The sequence below is a fragment of the Neophocaena asiaeorientalis genome, unplaced genomic scaffold (genome assembly GCF_003031525.2).
Source record: "Neophocaena asiaeorientalis asiaeorientalis breed wild unplaced genomic scaffold, Neophocaena_asiaeorientalis_V1.1 scaffold694, whole genome shotgun sequence".
Classification (NCBI taxonomy): domain Eukaryota; kingdom Metazoa; phylum Chordata; class Mammalia; order Artiodactyla; family Phocoenidae; genus Neophocaena; species Neophocaena asiaeorientalis.
Window position 1 is genome coordinate 179,924 of NW_020174226.1, and position 16,721 is coordinate 196,644.

A 16,721-nucleotide genomic window follows, 5' to 3' on the forward strand; every position below is an offset into this window, starting at 1 on the left:
CTGCTGTCCCTTTTCTACCCGGGTACCAGGGGCCAGGAACCTGCCCCTCACCCCGGCAACAGCCTCACAGGAAAGGAATCTAGCAGATGTCCCCACTCTCTTTAGTTTCTTTCTCTGAATCCTCCCAACTCAGACTTCCTCCTGACCTCCCAGCCTCCAGTCTGTCCTCTAGTTCACTCCAGAGGGATCTTCTGAACACCCGAGGCCCCAGTCCACCCCTTGCTCAAAATCCTTTTCTGGCTCCCCGTCGCCGTCTTAGCCCCATAGCCTGGCATTCGAGGCCCTGAGTGGTTTGGTCCCTACATCTCCAACCTCGTCCTCACCTCCTCATCCCCAGTGCATTCTGGTCCTGCCCTTCTCCACACACTCCCCAAACCCCTTCAACCACTGGAGTTTTAACAATGGCTGGTTTCTGCTGGCTGGAACGATTCTCTGCTTGTTGAAATCCTATTCAGCTGTCCTGACCCAGCTCAAATACCCTCTTTGGAAAAGCCTGCCCTCATCCCCTAGGTTAGTCTCCCAGCATCCACTTTTACACCTTGTTCTCCACCTCCAGCCAGGGGTCCAGCTACGGAGAAGTGGCTGCCTCCTGAATGTGTCACAGGCTTCCTGGCCACTCTTCATCCTGTGAGACGACGGCCTAACAGGAAGCTTCCTACCTCCTCGGCAACAGCTCCTTTTCCCTCTGGCCAGCCAGCAACTTTTTCCCGTCATCTGGGTGGCTGGCGAGGCTGGTTTGGGACTGGTTTTCTCTGGATCCCAACCTGGTTCAGCTTGGACGCTTCTGCTTCCCCAGAATGTCCCCTGACAAGCTCCCCTCCCCACCCCAACCAATTCCCGCTGGCCTCTCCCCCGGAGATCAGTCAGCTTCTAGCCGAGCCACCAGATGGCGCCCTCCAAAACCAGATCGGAAGGAACCAGAGGCACAGCCCCAGGCAGGCAGGAGCTGATCCTCAGCCCCTATTTGCCGCCCTCACGCCTCTGCTTCCTTCGGGAACCAGACACATCATCTCTCCAAGATCCCTTCCCTTCTCAACCCCACCCTCTCCCCTGCTCACACATCTCCCCAGGCTCCCCATGTCCCACCAGATTAAATCCAAGATGCGGCTGGGCAGCTGAGGGCCTGTAGCCTGCCAAGCGTACAGGCTTCTCGAGCACAGTGCTCTGCTTCCCTCTTCCTGTCTCCACGCCTCAGTTCATGCTGTTCGTTTCACCCGGAATACTCTCAGCCCTAGCAGGTGTCTAATCGTCTTTCAGCCTCTTGCCTGGTGCCCCAGCCCCTGTTTCTAGCCAAAGAACCACAGAAGCAAGCAGTTCCCCAAAACAAAAGTTTTCCCCTGGGACTTCCCTGGAGGTCCAGTGGTCAGGACTCTGCGCTTCCACTGCAGGGGACACAGATTCAATCCCTGGTCGGGGAGCTTGGATCCCGCAAGCCACGCAGCACAGCCAAAAAAAAAAAAAGTCCTTACCAGGGCCACACTCGTACGAGGCCAGCCCTTCCTTCTCCAACCTCATCCCCTGCTACTTTCCTACATTTCAGCACATTTTTATCCCTTTGCCCACGCTGTTCTCATCCGGAAGACTCCTCAAATACCCACATGGCTCGTTCCCAGACGCCTTCAAGTACCTGCCAGTGCCAGCTTTCCAGTAAGCTCTATTCTGACCCCCCTGTACAAAATGTCACAGCCTGACATTCGGGGTTGCCATCAGACGGGCCCCAGTTTTGGACCAATCCCGGACCCCCGTGGTCTGCCACGCCCCCTCTGGGCCAATCGGTGTTCCGCCAGGCACGCACTCCTGCACACGCGCACACCAGCCTCCCTAACCGCTGCCGCCCCCTCTGCTTTCTCTCCGCGGCACTACCACTGGCGACGCCTTTATTTTGTCACTGGGTGCCTCACGCCTCTCCTCCTGAAGTGTCTGGGATCTTTCCCTGTCTCATGCAGTACTGTGCCACCAACACGCAGGACAGGGCCAGGCAAGGAGAACGGGACCATGAGTGGGCGAGAGAATGAATGAATGCCCCAGCTTGGAGGATAGCTCCTGCTTGGCTCCAGCCAACTGCGGCCGTGCAGGACCGAACAGCTCGCACTGTCGGAGTCCTGTTTATTCAGGAAAGTCAAAACCCCGGACTTTTACATGTGAACGACCCCAAGTTTTAAATGTTGGCAACCGACTCAAATTTGTTTCAAAAGCAGTGATGGCCAAGACCCAAGCTCCCCAACCCCAATATTCACAGCCCCTACCCCTCGCCCGGCTGACCCTTCCTGCTCTGTACCAAGCCGACTTGTGACCACGTGGGCCCTGGATTGGGACCTCTGTTCCAACTGGCCGCTCTTCCTGAAGCCCTGTCCCACCCCGTGACGGGCAGGCACAGCCCCAGCAAATGGGAAGCAGCGCCCCACCTCCAGCCAAGGACGCAGCCACTGAGTGGCAACTTCACGACTTTTATTTGTGGTGCCTGTGCTTTATCTCGAAAATACCTTCTCCCCCTGCCCCAGACAGTGGGCCGCGAGGGGGCAGCAAAAAATAGAAGACATCCCTCCCTATTGCACACGGCCCCTATATACAGGCCCACCTGGCCGAGGCCGGAGGGACTATTGGTACATTCTCGGATCCCTGTTCACGGGTGGGAGGGCTGATGAGGGTGGCATCACACGTGAGGGGGGACCTCTGGGCGGCCACTCTGGTCCTGGCGCTTCTTGGTCCTTGGTTCCTTCCTGGTCCCGCCTCCAGCCCCAGTCCCCCCTCAGCGACGTCCCCCTACCTGGCTCGGCCTCCGCCTCCATCCTGGCCTCGGATGGCCCCCCTTGGCTCCTGGGGACTCTGTACTCCCCTCCCAGTCTGGAGGTCCCGAGGGGAGGTTATGGCTTCTCAGAGACTCCCCAGGAGCCCTGTCACTCGTGTTCACGCAAAGGAAGGGGTGCGTGTGGCAGAAGCAGCTGTATAAATATGGGTGCGGGGGAAGGGCCTCCTCCAGAGTCACTTGGAGAGTTTGCTGATGACGCGAATCAGGGCTGCGTTCTCATCCTTGAGTCGCTGGTTGTCAGCCCGGAGGTCGGACAGGGCCTGCGAGGTGGGACGGGTCAGCCAGGTGGCCCTGGGCAGGCTGCACCCACTGCCCACCCTCGCTCTGCCCTCAGCTTCCCATTAGCAATCACCTTCAGCTCCTCCTCCAGCTCCGCTGCCTTCCGCTCCAGGGCCCTGCGCTCCTGGAATAAACGGGAAGGTGAGGACGAGGGACCGGGGGTCGGGGAGGGCCAGAGGTCAAGTATGGCTGAGAGAGGCGGGGAACGGGCAGAGGGGCACGTTAGAAGGTCAGTGTGGCCCTCTTCATCCAGACCCGCCTGAGCTTGTAAGGCTGGGGACACAGCTGGCCCCGCTCCAGCCACCCTTACTCACGAATCTCTCCAGCTCCAGAAGGGCGGGCCTCTCTGCAAATCGCTCCTGCCTCTGGTGAGGACACAAAAAGGTCAGGGCTCAGAGAAGCGTCCAAACCGCAATGGCCAGAAGGGGGAAACCAGCAGTGAGAGGGGGAAAGGCAGACTCCCGGCTGGCCCAGACCTCCCCGCCCACGGCTCAGGACCACAAGCCCAGCCCCTCCTGGGCCAGGCTCCGCCTCCGAGATCTTAGCTCTGCCCCTCATTCGCCCCTCATTGCCACGCTCCTCCTCCCAAGGGTCCTAGTACCCCCACCACTCAGGCCCCTCCCCTCGACGCTCTGGCCCTACCTCCCAGGAATCCGGAGCCAGCACTGGCACGCCGGCCAATTCCCACCACCTCCAGGGCCGCGGCGTCCTCACCTGCGTGGCACGCTCCAGCTCCACCTTGAGCTGCGCCAGCTGCAGTGTGGTCTCGGTCAGGGCCTCGCGAAGTCGTTCGTTCTCACTGCGCAGCTCTGCATACAGCTGGGGGCCCCGGGAGGAGGGACACGGGGGTCAGGGCTTGCCGGCTGAGATGCCGCATGTTTGCGGGGAAGGGGGGTGACTGTGGCTCAGGTGGGGCCGGAAAAGAGCAGGATGCCCGGATCGGTCAGGCAGAGCCACTAAGTAGGGGGCAGGAGGGCAGGTATATAAAAACCAGCAAGTGGGGGTTAATGGCATAATCGTGGGGTGGGATCGCGAACCTTCCTGAAGCCTCCATCAGGCTCTTCTGATTCTGGCTCTGGTTCTGGGTTGAGGTCCCGCTGCCTGCGAGAAGAGGGGCCGCCCTCGGGAGTGCTGGGGTGAGGGCAAGGAGGGCGTCATGGGGCGCGCCCACGACCCCACAGACAGCCCAAACCCTTCCTGCCCACCCTGTACCTGGATCCTGGGCTGCGGTCTGCAGGCGCCGGCTCCGCCTCCTCCCCCTGTGGGCGGAGGTGGGGTTCAGCTTGGCTCCACCCCCAGCCCACCTCCAAGGCCGGCCCACAGCCCCAGCTCGGCCCGCCTGGGCCCCGCCCCGCACCTCGGCAGGTCCCCGCCACTCCTTGCTGACTCTGCGGTGCTCCTCGGCGGCCTGTGGTCCTTGCCCTTGGCCTTCGGGCGCCTCTGCTGGGGGAGGGGCAGGAGTCAGCACAGTGATCTGTGGAGGGGTCCCCTCTGCAGGGTCAGGGTCTCTGGGCCCAACCCCCAGTAAAACAGTTAAGACTGTAGCAGGAGGCTCGGTGGGCCCAGGTTGACCACCTCCCAGAGACCAGACCTCACCTCTCTGGGCAGGGCCATCAGAGTTCTCGACCCCGGGGACTCGGGGTCGCCGGGAAGGGTCCTGTGGGAGAGGGGCACGGGGGTCAGAGGACGAGGGCATCTTGTACCATCCCCTGCCCGGGCACCTGAACCCTCTCACCAGGCTTTGCAGGCACGACTTCTCTGGCTCTGGGGCCTTTCCTGCAGTCTTCTCTGCTTCTTTAAGGTCTGTCAGAGTCACACCCTGGCACGGAGAAGGGGGCAGTCAGGGGGTCCAGGACTCAGGGCCCAGCCCCTTCAGGACAGAGTCTAGGCCCCCAGGCCCTCCTCCCGCAGACCCAGGGGTCCAGGCCCCCATCCCACACCTGTGTGGACCTCCGAGACTGGCGCATGAGGCGAGAGCGAGCTTTCCGCTGAGATTCAGACTCCTCATCCCGCACAGGCATCTGGTAGGACCTGAGCGAAGGGCCCCGACCTCAGAGAGGGTTCCTTTGGACCCTGTCCCATCCCATGGTTGACACTCTCAGGGGAAGTCAAGTTCGGCCAGAGGACCTCAGCGCCAACCTTGGGACTCCTGGGTAAGGCAGCTGTCTCCCAGCTGGGGAGACAGCTGCTTCCTGCCCCCAGGCCTCTTCACCTCACCTCCGGCGGTCGCGGGAGTCCGCTGGGGGCGCTGCAGAGGCTACGGGGACATTTGGCTTCACTGGGGATTCAGGCTCCGGAATCCTGGAGGCAAGAGTGGAGTTATCCAAGGGAGGAGGAGGCCTGGAGATCTCAGACCTGTGTGAATGCGTTCAATCAGCAAATATTACTCAAGCTTGCGTTACGTGGCAGGCACCACACATACAGCAAGAAGCACAAGAAAAAGAAACAATTTATCTCTGCCCCGTTGAGTCAGATCTGAGCAGAAAAGATGCACGCAAAAGAGAGGATAACCACAGAAAGATCAGGACACCACATGATACGTCAGAAGGATGAAGCACCCTGGAGAAGAAAAGACAGAGCAAGGACAGGAGACCGGAGGTGTGCGTGTCCGGAGGCTGGGGCATGAGTGCAGCGGGGCTGGTGGGCCTCCCTGAGAAGCTGACACTCAAACAAACCTGAGAGAGGGAGGAAGGAAGCCCTGTGGGGGTGAGTGGGGAGCCACAGTGAAGGGCCCGGGCAGGAGCGAGCCCGCGTCAGAAAGGAGGGCGGAGGGCTGGAGAGGGGGGTGGGGGCCGCCGGAGGCCGGATCACGGTGGCCTTGGAGTTTTACTGTGAGCTTTTACTTGATGCACCAAAAGGGAAACTGAGGCCAAGAGTGGGAGGCAGGGACCAGACCCCAGAGAGCAAAGGCTGACAAGACAGGGGCCCAGACCTGCCCCACTCCCGGCGGGACCCGGGCCATCAGACTCACGGGGCAGAGGACTCCGGCACCTTCCGGGAGGGGGTGGGGGTAATTCTGGCAAGACGGGGCTCCCTGGCCTGCGGGGAGAGGAGAGGAGGGGGCTATTCTCCTTGACTAGGCAGGGTCTGGTCCCCTGCCCCTCACCCTGCTCACCTGAGTGGAGGTCCCTTCCAGCCGCGAGGAGGAGGCGGAGCGCTGCAGCCCAGCCCCCGAGGCACCCTCGGCGCCCCGCCTCTCCGCAGGACCTAGGGCCCCAGAGCTCCCCGTCTTCTGGAGGCCAAAGCGCGTGGAGAAGGGGGCCTCGTCGGGGGTCTGGAGAAGGGAAGGGTATCAGTTACAGGGAGCGGGTCCTACTTCTCAAGAACTTCAAGTGTTACCCCCAAAAGGACCACCACAAACTACAACTGGGGGGTGGGGAGGACAGGCACAGCCAGGAAAAGGCAGTCAGTTGTCCCAGAGGATTCTGGGAACTGTAGTCTTCACCCCACCTGCCCTGACAAGAGGTTCACAGGCTTTATGGCTACGCCCCCCACAACCTCCCAGGCTAGTACGGCCTCCGGGAACCCAGACTCACCATGGGGCTCCTAGGGCTAGAGGGTGGTGGGGAGGAGACCCCGTTGAGCGTTCTGGATTCTGCAGGGGGTGGCTCTACAGTGTAGGAAGCAGGAGAGGTCTCTGAGCACCAGCCCTTCCTCCCGCAGCCCCCTCCTCTCCAGATTCAGGACCCCAGACCCCCAGCCCCTCACCTGAGGGGCCTTCTTCTCCCTCATCCTCGTCCCGGATTGGGGGCCCCCCTGCCCCACCAGGCCGGCGCTCCTTGGACAAGTCCTGGAGGGAGATCTTCTCACGGCTGCTCAGACGACATACAGAGCTCCTGGTGGGAAGGGGAGGGCGTTGGGGTCCAAGCCCTGGGGAACCTCCAGCCCACATTCCCTCCAGGCGCCTCTCCCCTACCTTCGGTGTTTGCTGCTGGAGGGCCCCTGGGGCTCCTGGCCCCTGCTCTGGGAGGCTTCCTTTTGGTTCCGAAGCTGAAAGGGGGGAAGGGGGCCACTGGGGAGGGGCAGAACACGCAGACCCTCCTGGGTCCCACATACAACTGTGCCGGGGTGGAGGTGGTACAGGGGGGAATGAGATGATTTGTGCACTCGCTGAGTTTTCCTAGACATGGCGCCCTGGGTCTCAAATGAGTCGTCCAGTACTCAGGGGCCCCCAGGCTTCCTGGCCTCTACCTCCCAGGGGCGAGCTACCCAAACTTCTCCCCAACCCCTCAGCACACCGGACACGGGCTGCCAGGCCCGGCCTCCTCCCTTAAGGCTCGCTGTCAGGCCCAGCCCCCAAATGGCATCTCAGGGCACAGTTCCCTGACTGCTGTGTCTTCACACCTCGGAGCCTGCACCGCAGTTCCCCCGCCCCTCCTAGCAAACCCCTTCCCAGACACCCCCAGGCCTCGTCTGTGCCCCCACCTCTCAGAGACCCTGCTTCACCCACTAAACGCCCTCCCTGAGCCCCCAGCCTCCTCACCGTCACACTGCTCCTCCCTGGCATTCAAGGCCCTTCAGGGTCTGCCCCTCTCCAAATTCCGGGTACCATACGACTCCCCACCCCTGAGCCTTTGCACGTACTGCTCCCTCAACAGTGTGCGAGCCCTGGTCCCCAGGAAGCTGCCCAAGTCCGCCAAGCCGGAAACAGGACCGTCTCCCTCAATGTTGCCACAGCCAAGCTGTAAACACGGGGGTCTGGTCCTGTCTACCTGCCACTCACCAGAAGCTCCAGGCAGAGGGCCTGGCCCCCAGAAGGCCTCAGGAGATGTTTCCTGCTACCTAAGAGTGCTTACTGTGTGCCAGGCAGGGTTCTGAATGCTTTTGTTTAGTTACATACGTACCACTCATAGCATAATACGTACTCCACGTAACAGAACATGTAACTCATCAAGTGCGCCGTACTATCCCCATTTTACAGATGAGGTAACTGAGGCCCAAAGAGGTTAAGTGACTGGCCTGAGCTCACACAGCAAATCCATGGCAGAGCTGGGATTCAGACCCCGAGTCCGCACCGTTCACCCCTTCATTCTGCGTTTTTCCAGCAACAAGGCCTGGCCCAGTGCTGGCGGGGGAATGACTCCCATCTGCGTCCCAAGGTCCCCCGGGGCCCAAGGCCCCGCCTCCCCCTAGTACCCAGCTGTGCCCCTCCTCCTGGATCCCCACTGGGCCCAGGTCACCGTCCAGGGAAGAGCAGGTCCCCAGGGACGTGGAGGCCCTCCCTCCTGGCTGCAGACAGACACTCACGTCCTCCTGCTTCCGGGCCAGCTCCTCCAGCAGGCTCAGCACCTCCTCATCCGCTAGATCACAGGGACGCTGCCCCTGGGTGGGGAGGGGGAAAGGCAGGTGAGGAGTTGGTGGAGGGGCCCTCCCACCCCCCACCGGTCCCCAGGCCCCGGACCGGCCCTCACCGCGTGCGTCAGCGAGTCCATGCCCCCGCCGTGCTCCGCCAGCAGGCGGCAGGCGTCCTCCACGCCCCAGTGGGCTGCGGCGTGCAGGGGCGTCCAGCCGTCCCCATCCCGCAGCTCCGGGTCATAGCCGGCCTGAAGCAGCAGCCTGGGGGCCAGGGAGGCTCAGGTCAAGGACCAGGACAGGGGCTCGGGGCCAAGAGCTAAGGTCGGCCAGCTGTGCTGTGGTGGCAGTACCAGCTGTGACAGTACTGAAAACGGTCCTGGGCCAGGGGGTGAAGCGCCATGGCCCCAAGGCGCCCCTCTCCCGGAAGTGACCCTCTCTGCCACCGCTTTGACTCCTCCCCTGGCCTAGCAGGTGGCCTCTGGAACCCTGCTTCTTGTACCTGCAGTGCTCAACTCTTTTGAGCGTCACCCCTGGTTGTGAGACAGCTCCAGGGGAGGTGAGGGCAGGGGTTCCCCAGCACCCAAGCCTAGAGAAAGGATGAGACCCCAGAAGGGGCGGCCTGGGGGCAGCACTGTTCCAGGAACCCTCTGGCTCAGAGCAGCGGTTCTCAACCAGGACCACATAGCCGCCTGGGGACGTCTGGCCGTGTCTGGAGATGTTTCTGGATGTCACAACGTAGGGGTGGGAGCCAGGAGCATCAGTGGGTCGGCGCCAGGGATGCTGCTAAACATCCCGCAGCACAGAGGATGGGCCCACAGCCAGGAACGATCTGGTCCAAATGCCACCAGTGCCGAGACAGAACCCCTGGCTTAGACGGTTCTTTCCCGTGAGATAATCACCACCTTAGACCACACGATCTGGTCCAGGGCAATTCTGCAAACTCAGCGTAGGGTAGACACGCCTGCTTTTAGAGAACTGCATTTAGGTTCCGTGTCAGTGAGAAAGAGCTGAAGCAAGGTGGGAAAGGCGGAGAGACGAGGTACCTTGTAAAGAGCCATTTTAAACAAAAGCGCCTCTGTGGGGCCCCCCAGCTCACTCTGCTCCAGCCGTGCGGGCGTCCGCTCCTCCCCCAAGCACGCGCCACAACCTCCTCCCCAGTAGTCACAACCTCCTCCCTGAATCTCTAAGGGGACCTCCCCACCACACTCGCTCTCCTCCACTGCCCTGTTTATATCCCTCTGGACCAGTGGTTCTCAACTGGGGACGACGCTGACCCCCAAGGGACGTTGGGCAACGCCCAGAGATGTGCCTGGTTGTCGAGACTGCGGTGGGGCGTGGCTCCTGGCACCTAGTGGGTGGAGGTCAGTGTCCCACCCCCATGAACAGGACAGGCCCCCAGGGTTATCCAGCCCCACGTCACCAGGGTAGAGGCTGAGGACCCCTTTCTGAGCACTCAGGGCCACGTGATGTGACCGGCTTCCTCAGTCATTTGTCTGTCTGTCTCCTCGACAAGGCTGCGAACTGCACACGGGCCCAGATCTGTCTCGTTTGCTGCTATATCCCCAGTACCTAAAAGATGGCCTGGCATACAGCAGGTGCTCAGTAAGTGTTGAGTGAATACCATCAAAGAAATACCCTGCCACTCATCTTTAACGAGGAGAATGTCAGCTACATTCTTCCAAAAATGCAGTCCATAGATCTGGTTATAAACCCATACTAAGGGGCGGAAATGAAATTAGTCAGTGAGTATCTCTAAGGCCAAAGCGTTTCAGTTCTGTGGCAGAGAATGAGGCTGTCCATGAATATCCACTCTCCTTCCACCTTTAATAATGGCACCCAGGGACTTCCCCGGTGGTCCAGTGGTTAAGACACTGTGCTCCCGGGTTGGGTTCAATCCTTGGTCAGGGAACTAGATCCTGTGTGCTGCATCTAAGACCTGGTGCAGCCAAATAAATAAATAGATAAATAGGTGGGGAGCCACTGCAGAGCCCTGAATGAAGATGAGGCCCCCTGCCCTGGGAAGACCCTTCTGAAAAAAAAAAAAAAAGGCACCCAGCTTTCAGTGGGTTGCCTGCTGAAGTAGAATCTCCCAGTCTCCTTCACAGCTAGGAGTGGCCAGCTGAGAAGGGTCTGGGAAATGGGATGTCAGTATTCAGTATGTACGCCGCTTCTGGACTGTTCTTTTAAAAGAAATGGACATTTGCTCCTTTTTCCCCCTGCTTTTTCCTGCTGGCTGGGACACAGATTCAATGGCAGGAGCTGAAGCAGCCACCAGAGACTCAGGGGTGGAAGCCACAGGTAGAAGAGGGCACAGCTTCCAGGGCTGGGCACATCACCGGGCCTGACCATTCACAGTGTCCCACCCTCCTTGCCACAGGGATCAGCCCTGGGATGAGCAGGTGTGCAAGGTAGCCCAGTGAGTATCAGACCCAGGACTTTCGCTGGAACTACGGAGGACAAGGCACGCTACCTCTGAATTAGGGGAAGCAGCCAGGACATGAGGCTGGAGCTGTTAGGCATCATCTTAAGTTCCTCACTGAAAAGCTTCCTTTTTTTTTTTCTTCCCCAGCCGCACCGTGCAGCTTTCGGAATCTCAGTTTCCCGACCAGGTACTGAACCTGGGCCACGGCAATGAAAGCCCAGGCCACCAGGGAATTCCCCTGGAAGACCTTTCTAAAAGTTCATTAACACAGAGGTGAGCAGAGATGGAGAGATTCATCTGGACTCCATTTATATACTAAATATAAAGTATAACATCACATGAGAGAGAGGGAAAAAATAAAGAGAGAACAGGGGAGTCTGATGATAAGAAGTAGAACCAACTACTGACAGGAAGGGGTGAGGCACTCAGAAATGGACAAGACCAAGGTGAGGATGAGGAGCAGAGAGTACACGCGGCAACAATTTAAAATATAGATGCACCAAATAACCTGGCCTCGAAATATGCAGCACAAAAACTGACACAACTACAAGGAGAAACAGCAAAAATCCAATCATCGTGAGACATTTTACTGCACTTCTCACAGCAACTGAGAGAATAAGCAGATGGGGGGAAAAAATCACTACGGATACAGAAGATTTAAACAGCATGAGTACAAAGTGGACCTAATAACCTATATAGGATGCTGTACTTAACAACACAATTCTTTTCCAGCTTACGGACTGGGTTATGAAGCATTCCAGCTTACAGAGACTGGGGTATGAAGCAAAGCTCAATGAATTCCAGAAATCTGGAATCATAAGAGAACCTGTTCTCTGACCACAGTGCAAGTAAGCCAGGAAGTGAGTAGAGGCAGATCTCGGAGATATGGAGGATTTGGTTCCAGACCACCGAAATAAAGCAAATATTGAAATAAAGCGAGTCACATTAATTTTTTGGTTTGCCAGTGCATATAAAAGTTAAGTCCGTTATGTGTACAACAGCATTATGTCTTTAAAAAAATGTACATACATTAAAAAACACTTTATTGCTAAAAAACATTCACCTTCATCTGACAACGTAGGGTTGCCACAAATCTTCAAAAAAACACTATTGACGAAGCACAATGAAATGAGGCATGCATGTAATTCAACTACGACTAGAAAGTCCCGTGTATTTGGAAATTAACGACATAATTCTAAGTGATCCCTGGGTCAAGGAAGACTACAAGTTGGAAAACGTTTTAAACTGAAGGACAGGGAGAAGCCTGCACATCAAGACTTATGGATGCAGCTAAGGCTGTATTTAGAGGGAAATGCATGGCCTTAGGTACAGAAATTAGAAAAGGGAGGGAATGGACAAAATCCACAAGAAGGTGTAAGACAGTGAGAAGCAGCAACAGGCTGGCCCGGCGCAAGGGGCAGGGGAAGACGGAGGGTCTACACCGGCCCAGCTCACCTCATCACTTCGATGTAGCCCTTGGCGGCGGCCACGTGCAGGGCAGAGGCCCCCGTGCGGGGGTGCCGGGCCTCTGGCATGGCGCCCCCGTTCAGCCAGCACCTTGTGTCGTGAAGCAGCAACTCCTCCTCGGCCCGTTTGGCTGCTTCCACATCCACACCTGGGAGGACAAGAAGGGGGGATAGGTGGGACTCCCATCCTGAGACCCAGGAAGCACAGAGTGGCACCCGGCCTGGTCCCTCTGCTCTGAGCCTCCTCCGGGAGGACTAGCTCTGAACTAGCTCTGTTACTTCCCAACCATGCTCCGTGAAGCCCTGGGGTCCACTAAGGGTCTCTGAGTCACTGCTGGGGGCTGGGAGGATGGAGGGCGCAGGAACCTTACATCTTACACTTCCTATCACTACAGATACAGTCCCTAGCCCAGCATCTTTGTGTGTTCTGTCACCGTTATCACTCATGAGTAGGATAAACCAGGCAAAAAGCCACTAAACGGTGCCCGTACCTTGGGGCAGCGGCACCTTCCCACCCGCTGCTGTTCCCTGCTGTCACCTGCGCCATCTGTGCGAGGCAAGCATGCTTCCTCACTCGCCAATTTCACTGCAGTCAACTGGTCTCATGGAAAACTGTACTGCATTTATGGATGCGAAAGGCAAGTTATGACTTTAAACGTAAGTTGACTGTGGATCAAAACGGGCAGCCTTGTGAGGCTGGAATATTACCTTTAGACTGTCACTGAGAATCTGTACTTTGCACGTTATGACCTATTGAGACGGGAGTCAAAAACAGTCCCTTCTAGGGAATGTGTACTCTCTCTCCTGGGAAGTGTATTACTGGCTGTTAGTTTTTCGATTGTGAAATTTCTCACTCGCCCAAGCGCTGCACAGGGTTGGGCCCCCCTGCTCAACAGCCGTCAGCAACGTGTAGCTGCGGAGCCCCTGAACTGTGGCTACTTCCCACTGAGACGCCTCGTAAATGTAAAATACACTGGATTTCGAAGCACAGAGAAAAAGAGTGTACGGCAGCTCACGCGTAGTTTTCCATATGGATTACGTATTGAAATGATAATGTCTCGGACGTGCTGGATTAAATAACTATATTACTATAATTAACTTCAACTGTTTTTGTTTTTCCACGCACCTACTTGGAAATTCTCAGTTACGCTTGTGGCTGACTCTGGCTTTCCACTGGACAGCACTGGCGAAGATGCGGTGTACGGCCGCTTGGCTTACAGCAGTACAAGGCGACAGAGGCGATGACAGGGTGCCCCTCCCCGCGGCCCCGCAGGTTGGAAATGCTGCCCCGGGGCTACCCGGAGGATCCCAGAAACGCAATCCCCGCCCGGACCAAATCTGTCCGGGTCCAGCTGCGCACTGGCGCCACCCGGTGGCACCTGGGCACTCGGACTAAACTCCAATGGATTACCTTAGGGTCCCCTGGCTGGCGGGGACTCCCAGGGGCAGCTATTCCAGGAATGTCTGGCTGGCTAGGGCCCATCCCGCAGGCCCAGGCTGGGGTGGAGGCCAGGAGAGTGCCAGGGACTCAGGGACCCCCCCTCCCTCTCTCCTCCCCGACCTCCTTAAAGGGAATCACCTACATTCAGTCCTATTATAGATGCAGGCGCCTTGCTGCGGGCAGGGAAGGGCAGAGTTTGCCAATCTTTTATTCAGCAACCACAGTTAGTATCCTGCGTGTTCAAACGCATCCTTCTGCAACTTTGCTCTTTGCCGAGATTTGCCCATGTTTATTAACAGAGCTCTTCATGGGGGTTGGCAAACTACAGCCTGCACGTGCGGGCCACCAGTTTGGTTAACATAAAATTTACCAATTTCACTATTTTATTTATTTATTTTATTTAATTTTGCTGTGTTGGGTCTTCGTTTCTGTGCGAGGGCTTTCTCTAGCTGCGGCAAGTGGGGGCCACTCTTTTTTTAATTTTTTATTTTGTTTTGTTTTTTGGGGGGGGGGCCACTCTTCATCGCGGTATGCGGGCCTCTCACTATCGCGGCCTCTCTTGTTGCGGAGCACAGGCTCCAGACGTGCAGGCTCAGTAGTTGTGGCTCACGGGCCTAGCTGCTCCGCGGCATGTGGGATCCTCCCAGACCAGGGCTCGAATCCGTGTCCCCTGCATCGGCAGGCAGATTCTCAACCACTGCACCACCAGGGACGCGCAATTTCACTATTTTAAAGCGTACCAGTCAGTGGCTTTTAGGACTTTCACAACGTGCAACCACTGACCCTACCTGTACCTCAACTTTCTCATCACCCCAAATGGAAACCTCGTACCCCATTAAGCAGTCCCTCCCCAGCCCCTGGCAACCACCAGTCCACTTCCTGTCACTGCGGACTCACCTCTTCTGGACAGCCACCTGCGTTTGTAAGTAAAGTTTTATTGGAACACAGCCACACCCACTCATTTACATATCCTCCCTGGCTGTTTTCCCCACCACAGCAGCAGGGTAGAGTGGTCGCGACCTGACAGCATGTCCCGCAAAGCCTAAAATATTTACTGCCTACGGACTTCCCCAGTGGGCCAGTGGTTAAGACTCTGAGCTTCCATGGCAGGGGGCCTGGGTTCGATCCCTGGTCGGGGAAGTTCCACATGCCATGTAGTGTGGCTAAAAAAAAAAAAAAAAATTGTACTGCCTAAAACGTTTGCCGACCACTGCTTGGATCACTCATTTATAGATTACTGACTGATCCCTTCGCCCTTGGGTGTTGGCCACATCCTCTCAACACTGAAGCCTCCATCGGGTGGCCTAGGAGTGCTGTAACACTGGGAACGTGGATCTCCAGCTGTAATCCATGCTGTCCAGCTGGTTCCCACGGTGGCTGGAATCACCCGCACTCCTGCCAGCCAGAGGTAAGAGTGCTCTGCCTTGCCATCACTGGAACTGACTGTCAGAGCTGCCCGTCTTTGAGAGTAACTGCCCCACGGCCACTGTCCTGACGTTAGGATTCCAAGTGATTGCTTCAAATGCTTCAGAAACACTTTACGTGTCCTCCCTGCCCAGTTCCAAGTCCCTGTGGGTCCGACCATGGCCCTTCTGAGCAAGCAACGAGAGAGCCCTGTGCTTGGACTGTGTCCCCGCGGCCCGGGCTGTGGGAACAGCATCTGCCGTGGAGCTGCTGCTTGGACCTGCAGGCGTCCAGTCCCCCGCCTCCGTGAAGACTTCTGCCTTTTCCTGACCCCTGCTTTCAGCCGACGTGGCTGAGCCCACAGCCCGGCTCCACGGGTGGCCACTTCGCCAGGCCTGGCCATCCTCCTTGCCACCGTGACTGGCTCAGGGGCAAGCTTGTGGCCAAGGCGGCCCTAAGAGCGCCAGTCAGAGGACTGTGGATGGGGCTACGGAGGAGTCGAGCTCTAGCTCCGCTGGGGCACCAGCCCGCACTGCTAGCAGCCATGCTAAGAATCAGTGCCTCACGGAGAGAAGCTGTCTAAGAATGAAGTCGATACAGAGTTCAGCAGTGATGGAGGCGTTCTTTTGACTGTGCACCTCGATCAAACCACGCCTCAAGTCCATGTAACTCCTATACCGCGGTTACCTAAGCCCATAAATTGTCTTCTTTTTTATTTTATTTTATTTATTTATTTATTTTTTTTTTTGCGGTACGCGGGCCTCTCACCGTTGTGGCCTCTCCCGTTGCGGAGCACAGGCTCCGGACGCGCAGGCTCAGCAGCCATGGCTCACGGGCCCAGCCGCTCCGCGGCATGTGGGATCTTCCCGGACCGGGGCACGACCCCGCGTCCCCTGCATCGGCAGGCGGCCTCTCAACCACTGCGCCACCAGGGAAGCCCTTCTTTTTTAAACTGTGGTAAAATGCAGAGACTCTGCCGACCATGCTCCACTGAGGCTTCCGTGTGAAGGCAAGCATCGCGGAGCCGTGGGGCAGGAGCCACCCGACTCCGGAGGCGGTGGCTGCAGTGCTGTTGGCAGGTGCCTCCCACCCCCAGCAGTGCAGCAGAGGGGCCTCCCAGTAGGACCACAGGCCTTTGTGCCTGGTCGGCCCTACAAGCCAACATCCCCCAACCTTCGCCCTGCAAAAGGGGAACATGGGCTGCTGTGAGAAGGTGATGTGAGCTCTGGGCACTTCCTGCAGAAACACACAGGATGTCCGAGAGATCACCCACCCCCTGGTGGCCTCCAAGCATTGCCCTGCAGACTACTTTTTTTTTTAAATTTTATTTAATTTATTTTTTATACAGCAGGTTCTTATTAGTTATCTATTTTATACACATTAGTGTATTATGTGTCCATCCCCATCTCAGACTACTTTTTAACTACAAAGGGAGGAAGATGCCTCCACGGTAGAGTCACCTGGGCAACCCCCGAACGAGGTTCAAGGTTAACATCACCAGTAACGGGGCAGAGAGACAGAGCCTGTCTCCCGGAGGGACTCGCTGAGAAGTTCCAAAACTGCAGAACTGAAGAAACAGCCAGGTCCAAGCTGAGGGAGCCGTGT

The 16,721-nt window shown here is 57.7% G+C and overlaps 1 protein-coding gene across 3 annotated transcripts in view; it reads right to left on the minus strand.

Annotated features, from left to right (window-relative positions):
• Positions 1 to 2,427: 2,427 nt before the first annotated feature.
• The window catches only part of PPP1R12C (protein phosphatase 1 regulatory subunit 12C), a 20,325-nt gene continuing 6,031 nt past the window's right edge, over positions 2,428 to 16,721 (minus strand). The window contains exons 4-22 of one of the 3 annotated variants that reach the window (XM_024755225.1): positions 12,261 to 12,420; positions 8,500 to 8,644; positions 8,336 to 8,410; positions 7,005 to 7,078; positions 6,797 to 6,924; positions 6,625 to 6,698; positions 6,204 to 6,362; positions 6,060 to 6,127; positions 5,306 to 5,443; positions 5,029 to 5,119; positions 4,824 to 4,907; positions 4,685 to 4,745; positions 4,446 to 4,528; positions 4,301 to 4,347; positions 4,126 to 4,219; positions 3,803 to 3,907; positions 3,403 to 3,453; positions 3,162 to 3,212; positions 2,428 to 3,069 (exon numbers count right to left, since the gene is read on the minus strand). In XM_024755225.1, the coding sequence (XP_024610993.1) occupies positions 2,983 to 3,069; positions 3,162 to 3,212; positions 3,403 to 3,453; positions 3,803 to 3,907; positions 4,126 to 4,219; positions 4,301 to 4,347; positions 4,446 to 4,528; positions 4,685 to 4,745; positions 4,824 to 4,907; positions 5,029 to 5,119; positions 5,306 to 5,443; positions 6,060 to 6,127; positions 6,204 to 6,362; positions 6,625 to 6,698; positions 6,797 to 6,924; positions 7,005 to 7,078; positions 8,336 to 8,410; positions 8,500 to 8,644; positions 12,261 to 12,420 (1,775 nt within the window). In that variant the 3' untranslated portion in view covers positions 2,428 to 2,982. Of the gene's footprint in view, positions 3,070 to 3,161; positions 3,213 to 3,402; positions 3,454 to 3,802; positions 3,908 to 4,125; positions 4,220 to 4,300; positions 4,348 to 4,445; positions 4,532 to 4,684; positions 4,746 to 4,823; positions 4,908 to 5,028; positions 5,120 to 5,305; positions 5,444 to 6,059; positions 6,128 to 6,203; positions 6,363 to 6,624; positions 6,699 to 6,796; positions 6,925 to 7,004; positions 7,079 to 8,335; positions 8,411 to 8,499; positions 8,645 to 12,260; positions 12,421 to 16,721 lie in introns of all 3 variants that reach the window. The other 2 variants (XM_024755224.1, XM_024755223.1) reach the window with 2 other exon arrangements.